Genomic DNA, 11,441 nt, shown 5'->3' on the forward strand with positions numbered 1-11,441 from the left:
CGGTGCATGTATATTTTATGGTGGGGAGGAGTATATATTACTAATATTTTGTTTTAAAAGAAAACTCAAACTATATAATACTCCTTATATGAATGGTGTAATTGTTATTACATTCTAAATAATAAAAGAACGAACATTATGGTGGAAGAGGCTAGCTAGTGGTCATAGTCAAAGATATTGTTGTGATTCGTGCATGTGATATATAGTAGCTGCGGAGCTCTCTCTCTCTCTCTCAACCTAAGATTATCTTATTTATGTAATAATAGGGATATATTAATGTCACATGCCAACACCATACCAACTACGACTTTAATTTCCTGTTTACAGATAGATCCATCAACCTTGTCAAATAATTTTAGATTTTGGCTCTTTTCATAGACCAGCCATTCTATACAAAATATAAATCAAGGATGATCTAAGTTAACTTTGTTATATAGCATTATATAATGTGATTCTTGAAAAGTAGAATAATAATGTCTCTATCAATCTATTTGGACTGAGATTAATGTTAACAAATTATAGGGGGGGGACTAATTAATATTTTTATACAGATAAAAATGAAAGGTATATAGGTTTAGTCCATGACAATGGCAAATCAAGAACATGAAATCATGAGATTAGACACATTAAAGAAGATTGATGTAAACTCGAAAGTCAGTGACATGGTCGACGACCGACAGTGGGTGAGAAACGAAAAACGAACGTCAATTCTAACCCTTTATTGATATCAGCGATAAAAATTAAATCAAATGGAGTGTTAAGAAGACCCTCATGGTCTACGATGGGGTCAGTCGACACTTACCCCACCTGGATCTACCATTGATTTATGAAGACCTTAAGATATGTATGGTGTGGGGGTAATGATAACATGTGCAAGCTTAATGCAATTTGTTTGGTTTGATAGTGACAAAATCACATGCAAGAGTCATGCACCCTTAGAATCATATAAATTTCTTCAATAAAAATTAAGAACTTAAATTCAAAATTTCTAAATTGGGCTCGTTTGAAATTCCAAATTTGACATGCTGGAAATTCTTAGTTTTGACTCTGAGTTGAAATCATGTATAGGTATTATTGTAGATGGTAGCTAGGTACAAACACTTAATTGTATACGCGTAATTAAATGTAAAAAAAATCATTATAGTTTATTGTTCTCACATTCTCGAGATAAGAAATCATTCATATTTGAAATGGCACGTGAATTACTTTCAACTATTTATAAATCTCAAATCTATAAGTTTCTAGTAATGATATTGTGCCCTTGAGAATATTAATATAAAAGTGGCTTAATATGAACATACTCTTTCATGAGGTGGAAAGTCCACTTAGATTCAAGATTCAACTCAAGAGTCATGTTTGAATTAATTAAGCAAAAAATCAAGGGTGATAAATGGTTTACGTGGAACACCCAAAATTGTATTTGAACTACATATAAATAATTATAAAACGCAGCAAATTTTCAAATATAATACCTCTAAATAAGTTGTTGTTGGCAATTGAAACTAAAAATACCATATAACTGTCCCACATCGGTATCTATCAATATATAAAGTGTCAGTTTTTTGGCCTGCCATGTGGTACTGTCTTTGGCGGGAAAGTCACTCATCGGCCAAAAAAAAGACAGATATTATTGGATACAAAATTGGTGTAATGAAATGGTGGCTTCTCAAAGAAGATTCAACACTTATATATAGATACATCAGAATCTGCAATTTTGAGGACTATTGTTGTGGACTGATTTTGTGATTTTTTTTTATTGCAGCATTGGAACAGATGAGAGAGAAAAAGGTGAGAAGAAGAAAAATGAGAGGAAGGAGAAAGAGAGCCAGCGACTCAAATGAGAGGAAGGAGAAAGAGAGCCAGCGACGCCGGCTGTGCAGTCACCGAAAACCTTTCCGCATCGCCGTCGGTGCGATTTGAGAGAAGGAGAAAGAGAGCCTGCGGGCGGCTGATCGAGAACTGATAAGGTAGGGCGGTGGTCGTGGCGGCCACCGATTTGAGAGAGAAGAAGAGAGAGCAGTGGACGGCGACAGGCAGCTTATCGAGGTCGGCATGCGGGCGTAAATCTCGCGGACTAGCTGGCGAGGTACGGCAAGGCGGGCGTTGTGGTGGCGCCGCCGATTTAAGAGAGAAGAAGAGAGAGCAGTGGGCGGCGGTGGCGGGCAGTTGGCCGAGGTCGGCAGGCGGGCGTGAAGCTCGCCGAAGAAATGGCGAGGCATGGCGGTGGTCGTGGTGGCGACGCCGATTAGGGTTTGAGAATTTGCTAATTTATGTTAATATTTGGGCTTTATTTAGGGCTGTAAGGATTTATTTCTTTATGTACTATACAATATTGAATAATATTGTAACAAAATAATTTGTGTTGTAATTGTACTCTTTATGTAAATTAACAAATAAAATTATATGACAAGGTTAACAAAAATATAATGCTTTAAACGTACATATTATGTCACACATTAAGTACTAAAAATACTACTCTTAATGTTATGTATAAGTAAGTTTTTAAAAATTTATGAACTCCATTTCTTTTATAATAGTTGAGTTTTTACTCTTAATAACATGTGACGTTTGTCGCCGATCTATTATATTTGTGGGCGATTGAAGAATTTCGGTCAAATTCTTCATTCGTCAAGTGTGCGAATGAGGTTGTGATTGTTAGAGAGTAATAAAAATGGACACTATTTCATTTTATTAAAACTAACATTGAACTAATGTAATTTAGTTGAAGAGAGAGAGTTAAACAAAAAAAGGATTGATGTTCGTGTAAAAGCTTATTTACCATAAGATAAGAAGGAGATGAGAAAACCTCCAAAAAAAGATAAAAATAAAAATAAAAGATATTAAGGACATGGAATTAAATGAAAGATTATTGTCTATTAACAAAAATATTAAATTAAAATGAAGCAAAACATGCTTCTTTTAAAGATATAATAAAACAAATTGCAATCATACAAAATTATAATTACAAATAATTTATCACAAAGATATACTCATATTCATCGGTTAAAAGTATTTTGCACATTTCAAATATCAAATATGCATTTGACCTTTGGCCATGCATTCTTATTTATAAATATGCATTTATATATCCAGATTCCTAATATGACATCTTCTCCTAGAAGTCCTGCATTAGTTGATGTTTTCTAAAGACTCGACGGTGAGCTCGGTGGCAGCCGAGGCACGACTAGGTGTTGAAGGGGCAGAAGCTAGAGGTACTGCTGCGGCGGCGTGGAAACTGTTGTTCAGTGGGCTGGCAGACAAGAGGAGGTAAGAGAGAAGGAAATGAGGGAATGGAGGAAGACGTTGGCATTGCTCGCTGGCGACGCGATTGTGCAGGCGGCGGCGAGGTGAGTGAGAAGAGATGTAGAGGCTTTTTTTTAGGGTATTAGCTGTAGAAGAAAATTGTATCATTGTATGTATACGCAACATTAGTTTGAGCTAGTGTATTAAATTTTAGCATTTGGGCTTTTAAGAATACAAAATTTTATAATTGATTTTTTTAATTAGTTAGAATTTTTAAATTAATTTTTTTATTTAAGTACTACTATATAATTTAATTAAATAAATTGAAATTATTTATATTCATAATTCATAATTAAATTTTTGATATAGATTTAATTTATAAATACAAATTTATAGAGGGGAAAGAAATTGAAAGAGGTAAAAAAATTAATGGCATTAATGTGTGCTTGAAGATAGGGCTTAGAAACGTCTCAAGTAATGTGAGACTGATGGAGTAATAAATCGATAGTATTGTTATCAAAGCAAATAACATTTCTTATCAAAGTATTGTATATCATTCTATGTGTATTCTGATTTTAAGTTCAGCTAAGCATGACACAAATACTGAGTAATTGAAATTTAGTTATGTAGATAATTTGTTTACATTCTCGAAGAAGAATATGTGTTTTTGAGATCCATTCTATTTTCTTCTGGTTCACTGTTGATTCTGGCGATTTTCGACAGTAAAATAGCTAGATTGAACTTGATAGTGTTGGGTGGTGTCGATGTTTTTGATGTATTTCTTTGAATTATCAATTGGCATGTGCTTGATAGAGGGAGTGATTATGTTTTAGGGTTTTCAGCTTTGATTTGTTTGACTTTTTTTGTATAATGTAATTTTTTAAATATTTGTGTGAGGTAAATTCACAACTCATACAAAATGTTTCATATTTATTCCTTCTCCACTCAACTTACAAAATAATCTCTTTCCGAAATGCTTTATTTAGAATGAGATGGTACGATATACATTTCTTTTAGTGTTACAAAATGTATACAATGATATTATTTCTTATTTATGTTGAACTACTTTAAATTTGTAGTATTTAATAAGTAAAAGTCATATGACCCATGAGTCGAGAAGGAGAAGTATGAATCCGTTAGATTACCTTTTATGCAATCAAATTATTAGTTTGTTGTAATCGTTCTAAGTTTTGTTTTATTAATAAGAATATATATTTTTGTTGATCACAACTTATGAAATACTCCCTCCGTCCCAAGGAAGATGACTCATTCCTTTGGGGCACATAAATTTATGTAGTTTTATTTTGTGTATCAGATAAAGAGAATAAAGTAAGAAAAGGTAATAAAGTAGAGATAAAAGGGATTCTGTTTTTAGTAAAAGGTCATCTTGGGTAGGACAAAGTGAAAACGAAATTAGGTCATCTTCTGTGAGACGGATGAAGTATTAGTTTATTGAAATTGTAATTTGCTTGATGACTATTTTATATTCTTTTCATTTTAAGTGTGAAAAATAATATACTCCCCTGGTCCCAACTAAGTTGAGTCGTATTCCTTTTTGTAATGTCCCAACTAAGTTGAGTCATTTTCTTTTTTGACAAAAAACAAAACATCCAATCATTATTACTTTATTCCATCAACTACTCTACTCTGTCTTCATCTTTCCTACTTTATTCATCCCTCTTACTTTTCAACACAATTTCTTAATCTCCGTGCCCAAAAAATTTGTCTCAACTTAGTTGGAACACAGGGAGTATTAATTAGCATTTGTATTTTTTTATTTGTAAATACTTGAAATATAAACATATGTATATTTACTAAAGTGTTAATATATACTCTCTTCGTCCCACTCTAAATGACACTTTCTAAATATAGAAACATCACTCTTTCTACTTTTCCCCCCTCAATTAGTTTATTCTCTACTTTTGCAAGATCGTGCTATACTTGCTCCCACGCTGGATGTTGTTGATGAGGTTAACAAGTTCTTGAGAAGATGTTTGATTCCTATGTTTTGTTGATCGAATTTATAATGAACTATTTACTTTTTCAAATAATTTTATTTATTTACTTTGGTATTTACTATTTCTCAATATTTTGTTTGTATATCCTATTCTATTTCTATTTTTCCATCATGTTCTTTCGTTATAGTGGATTGATAGATGTAGAAGTAGAAGTATGTTTTTAAACCTTTATAATTTTATGAATACAAACTTTAAATAGTTTCTATTCTTGATTTGCAATAACTTTTACATTTTTTCTATATATTTTTTAATTTGATTTAATTTCTTTTAATTATATTTTCTTATTTCTTAAAAATTATTTAGCCCGTGCATAGTATGAGTGATAACACTAGTTAAGATAAAACTGAAACTAATATATAAATCCTCTGAGCCACTCCTTTTATAGCCAATTAATTTTAGAATTGAACCATATCCATCATAAGTCTTTGACTTTAAACTCTATAATCGAAGCAACCCTCATTTAATAAACTATACTTGGAACTTGGAAGTTTCTTCTCACAACATACATGATGAACTAAATTAATGCAATATAAGATTTTATTTTGACTTTTATATATAATGACGTTCATATATTCTTTATATTTGGCATTTGGTTTCAAAAAACATCATTAAAAATACATTACATTTTTGGAGGCGGATTTATTAAGTAAAAATGGATTTACAACCTAAATTTTATAAAAAGGAATCTCAAAACCATATCGATTAATATCTCTTTTAAAAAAATTCAACAGACCAAGGGAGCAGTCTTCATGTTAACTTCCGACCAGCCATAAGGAAAATTAGGCCCTGTAGCTCCTAAATCAGCCGGTGGGCTCAATATTAACGAAGTTTTCAAGAAGAAAATTGATTTTATACCCAATTATAATTAATTAGAAGAATGTTAGTACAAATAATTATTAGCATTACAACAAAAACAAATCGTTAAATACAGTTTTAATGTCATTAAGGATGCTAATTTATATTTTTAAATATATCACCATCGCTTTAAAAAATGTCCTTATTGTTGGTGTCCCAACTAAAATAAGATACGCAAATGAAAGCATCCTAAAAACAATAAAAGATTAAGTTAATTTGTTTTAAATTTAGGAATGATAAATCATTGTTATTTTTTAAAGCTTCTCAATTTAAATAATTACGTCTCAAATTTTATGTTATTAAAAAATAGTAGTACTAAGTTTTTTTGGTAGTGTAGCGATTAGGGCTGGCAATTTTTGACACGACACGATAACACGACACGAACCGGCACGAAATTAATGGGTTTGAGTCAGAGCTTATTGGCTCGTGTCCTTATCGGGTCGACCCGTTAAGGACACGAAAATTTCTTATCGGGTTCGTGTTATCCGTTAACAATACGTGTTCGTGTCGGGTTCATGTTATCCGTTAACAAATAATATTTTAATATTATTAATTCTTATTATTTTTATTTTTCAATATTTATTAAATTGACTCTCATAGTCTCATATGGTCATATCTCATTTAAATCATTTAAATATTTAATCACTTTCCAATACGTGTTGTTATCGTGTCGTGTTGACCCGAAGTGGTTCGTGTCGTTAATGGGTTCGTGTCGGGTTCGTGTCTGAGGGTAGCGGGTCGTGTTCGTGTTCGTGTTTGGGGTTTTCTTAACAGGTCGTGTTCGTGTTTGTTGTTATCGTGTTCGTGTCGACACGATAACGACCCGACACGCACGGTTTGCCACCCCTAGTAGCGATGTAGGCCAAAGAATATGTTTCAAAATCTACCATTTGAATTTGACCTAGAAATGATATATCACGAATTGGTCCTCACTCATCTTCTTGTGAAGATGATATAATTAAATGCAATGATTAATGGGGCTAGCTAGAGGTTTATTTGAAATCTTAGGCTTTGAACATGATTTGTATTAAATTTTAAATTATTCGGATTTAAAATAAGGACGGCCGCCGAAATATGATGGTGATGGTCGTGGATGGAATTATCAGCTTTTTTCGTGAGTTATTTAATTAGCTTGGTCATGGAGATATGCTATTTGGATGAGTTGATTTTAAATAATAGATGGCGGTGATAATGTCTAAAATTCTAAATAATTTTTCAACAAAAGATGTTATTGTATCAAGTTCAATAAATCAAAATATTTCATTTAATTAAACCCTATCTTAATTACATCAATTTCATCTTTAAGAAAGTTCAAGAAATTGGTGACGTCAATCTCAGAGGCAGCAACCTAAATGTGATCGCAATGATATTTAACTATTTAATTTCCCATGGCTTTAATTAATCAACTAGTAAAAATATCTCAGAATAGTTATTTTGTGTCTTTTATTGTTAAAGTTGATGATTTACTTTAGCCATTCATTTAACCCCAAAGCTTTCATCACTCATCTCCTCTTTTATTTTCCTTTTAACTAATTATGTCCACCTTATTACAAAAGCATTTACCATAACTACAAGAAAATATAACCAACTTCATTCCATATATATGTATATCTATCTACCAATACTTATATGTGTACATATGGTGTAGATTGAATTTGCAGTGTGAACATATATAGTAGTACATTATATCAAGAGATAGAGAGATAGATACAAGAAATAATAGCAAGCACCAGATGTGAAGCATGCATCTTGAAATCAAGACAAATGGCCAATCTAAGGTATCATCAGAACTGAAAATCTTTCTACCTTAAAATTTTATCTCTTCATTTCCTCATTAGATCAGATCCATCCCCACCTTGTGTATATCTCTTATGTCATCTTCCTACATATTCCAACTAATCTAGTACAAAATACTTTTATCCCCAAATCTTTTCCTTTTCTCCTCTTTTCCTTTTTTTCTACTTCTTTTTACTGTTTTCCCTTAAATTTAGTCGGACTATAATAAATACTACTCACTCCGTCCCCAAAGAGTATGAACTTTGGGTTCGGCACGGGTTTTAATGCATTATTGGTAAAGTAAGAGAGAGATAGCTAGACAAAGTTTTTAAAGTATTGTTAGTGGAGAATGAGTCTCACCTCATTGGAGAGAAGAGAGTTTCCAAAATTTGAAAATTCATACTCTTTGGGGACGGACGAAAAAAGAAATAGTGCATACTCTTCAGGGACGGAGGGAGTAGTACCAAACACAAAAAAGATTTTTATATTTTTTAGGAAAAATTATCAAAAAAAATATTCAATTTTGGTCAATCCCGCAACTTAAAAAAAATTGTATAACTTGGACAATATTCTCAATTGTTATATGACAACAAAATTCAGGTTTCTGAATTTATTGACACAGTATTCTCAATTGTTATATGACAAAAAAATTGTATAACTTGGACAATATTCTCAATTGTTATACTAGTTGTGTAGTATAAAAATGAGAGACATGACTAACTAGATGTATTAAATGAAGTCGTTTAAATATCCGAATGTTTTGTTCACATACTATTTTCCATCAGCCGCATCTTACATAATCTCCCCCTATCCGTGATTATGAGACAATTGATAAAAATGTTAAAATTACTAGTATAGTTAATCACTTTTTAAAGTTGCCCGATTAACCAGAATATTTAACAATTTTCCAACAATTTGTCATTTCTTTTACATACCCCCATTTCTTTAAAAAAAAGAAGCCCACATGCCAATTAAAACCCTTGTTCCCAACCCTATTTCCTTCCCTTTCCTTCCGTCATCTCTCTCTCTCTCTCTCTCTCTCACACACACACACACACACACACTCACTCTTTCAGGTCGCAATCGCAATTCTCTCTCTTAAGTCTACAAAGCTGATCTTGACAGCAACATATGCATACAAAGAAACATACTTACCTATCTATTTAGGAAAAACAGTTTGTGCAATATAAATTTTATGTAACAAAAAATAGAATTTTTTTAGATCACTAACTAAACAAGAAAGTAGCAACCAAGCAAGGTGGATCGAAGGCATGGAAAGAGGCCTCTTCCACCGCCGGAAGGTGGCGGTGGCGGCGGCAGAGACAGCGGCCAAGCCACCGCCGCCCCGCCTCCGCAGAGCACTCAAGAAGCTCCTCAAGATCAAGGTGAATTATACTATTATGTGTCTGTGCGCATAAACCATCTTCTTTATTCTTCATCTGTGGTTAATTAAGGAGAAAATTAAGCTTGATTAAATATGGTTGATGTTGAATTAATGTGTGGTTGACGTAGTTGTAAAGTTAATTAAGAGTTGAAAAAAGAGTTGTGGAAAAAAAGGCTTAGATTTTGTGCTTTTGGCTAAGTTCATTGTATGTTACTTTCCGTAAAGCACTATCTTTCTCTCTCTCTCTCTCTCTTATTAGAATTGGGCAAAGGGTTCTTTCCACACTGCCAAATTCTTGCTAGATTGAAGCACGTCTCTTGAATTATTATATCGAAATGTGGGGATTTGATCTTCTCTTATGTTTGGTCAAAGATGTGAGTGAAAACCCTCTGCACCTACCAACGAATTTATCATGTTTGGCATGGGTATTGCTAGGCGTTTTCGTTTGTTCCAAACCCAATTTGTCTCCCATTTACTCCTTTACCAAATCCAACTTTCACTACTTGGATTATTATATTATTCATGCATGTTAGTCTTCTAGAAAGAAGTTGTTGGTTTGTGATCATTATCCCCTCGTTAAGTAGTTGTTTCCTCAAGCGCACCGAAATTTTCGGTGTCGATCTATGCATATTTAGGCTGCTTTGGTCTTTTGAACAAGTTTGTGGATATGTAACAAGCCTAAATGTTTTGTTATTGATGATATCGATATTGATGCTAGGTGTCTGGTCGTGTTTTGGTAGTTTTGAGCACCCACAGTTTTTCTCGTCTTGGGTTTAGTGTATATAAACCATATTTGTCATCAGAATTAGGGTTAACGTAAGTAATTAATGAGAAACTTTCACCAAATTTTGGTTTTGTATATAGTATTTAAAATCCATTCGTAAACTAAAAAAAACTATAGATTTGTTCTGATTTTACCATCAATCAAGATTTCAGTACTAACATGACTTACCACAAGTCATAACTAACAAATGAAACTATTTAATTTACTATAGTAAATATACGATATTGTTTCGCTACCTAAAATATGACTCGTTTTGATAATTTGATAAAAGCACAATTTGATAAAAGTTAAAGAATTTAGTAACAAATGGATTATCTATTATCAGTTGTTGCTACCCTAATTCGTTATGCAATGTCTTTATATATTTATTTATTATTATATCTAAATGAAGGAAGCGTGAAGAAGCACTATAGAGGAGTCCGGCAACGGCCATGGGGGAAATGGGCGGCGGAGATCCGCGACCCGAAGAAGGCGGCTCGGGTTTGGCTCGGGACCTTCGACACAGCTGAGGATGCTGCACTCGCATACGATGAAGCTGCGCTTCGGTTCAAGGGCGCCAAGGCCAAGCTCAACTTCCCCGAACGAGTCCAAGGCAACACCTATCTCACCACCACCGCCGCCGCCTCCTCCGCCGCCGATCCATTGCTCCACAACACCTTCCCCGGGCTTCAGCAGTATGCGCAGTTACTCTCCAGCAACGACGCCGACTTTCCTCACGCCACCTCAGCTCTTTACGGTTACTCCTCCGCCGCTGATGCCAGCTTGATTTCGCCGCCGCCGCCGCAGCAGCAGCAGCAAGATTTTCAGGCGAGTTTTGACGGCGGTTTTCCTAGTTCGGATTTTATCGATTATGCCAGGTACTATGATGATCCTAGTAACCCAAATTGCTGATTAATTAGTTTGATCGGTTTGTGATGAGGAGAAATTGCAGTTTGATTTAGTAGTTTTGGATTGATTTCTCCATGGTTGATTAGAATAAGACGCCAAGGTTAAGCAATTGTAATGGCAAGATTGCTTGTAATGGATTTTATCATTTCATCAATATATCCTAATTGCTTCTTTCTACTCAATCAAAAATTTGAAAGGACTCCTTTTTGAATTGACAAATTACCGGAAAAATATGAAATTTGGTCAAATTTTGGTTTTTGCTACAATTTTGAGAATTGGTTTAAAAAATTATGAAATTTGAATTTGTTCGGACAACGAAAAAATCTGGTAATATACGTGGAATATATTGTTAATCTTTTTTTAGCTAAATCCGTTGTTTTTTTGTAGGAGTAGACGACGTCGGTTAACTCATCGATAGTCACGTCTACTAATAATTTTCCGACTGCTATACCCGAAACAATTTAACAATAAAATTGTCATGAGATAACTGCGA

General features: G+C 33.5%; 1 protein-coding gene across 1 annotated transcript; it reads left to right on the plus strand.

Annotated features, from left to right (window-relative positions):
* The first annotated feature begins 587 nt into the window (after positions 1 to 587).
* Positions 588 to 11,119, plus strand: LOC121809218 (ethylene-responsive transcription factor ERF113-like). Its single transcript, XM_042209756.1, has 3 exons — positions 588 to 683; positions 9,139 to 9,277; positions 10,452 to 11,119. Exons 1-3 carry the CDS (start codon positions 588 to 590, stop codon positions 10,949 to 10,951), a joined length of 735 nt encoding a protein of 244 aa, XP_042065690.1. The 3' UTR covers positions 10,952 to 11,119.
* The last annotated feature ends 322 nt before the right edge of the window (positions 11,120 to 11,441 follow it).

Source organism: Salvia splendens, chromosome 6 (assembly GCF_004379255.2).
Source record: "Salvia splendens isolate huo1 chromosome 6, SspV2, whole genome shotgun sequence".
In the NCBI taxonomy this organism is placed as follows: Eukaryota; Viridiplantae; Streptophyta; class Magnoliopsida; order Lamiales; family Lamiaceae; genus Salvia; species Salvia splendens.

Bases quoted from the DNA above. Each gene is read 5' to 3' on its own strand.
- LOC121809218 (XM_042209756.1), top strand. From the start codon at position 588: ATGGCAAATCAAGAACATGAAATCATGAGATTAGACACATTAAAGAAG. The intron at 684-9,138 runs GTGAGAAACGAA...ACAAGAAAGTAG, and splicing joins TGGTCGACGACCGACAGTGG to CAACCAAGCAAGGTGGATCG. The intron at 9,278-10,451 runs GTGAATTATACT...ATCTAAATGAAG, and splicing joins AGAAGCTCCTCAAGATCAAG to GAAGCGTGAAGAAGCACTAT.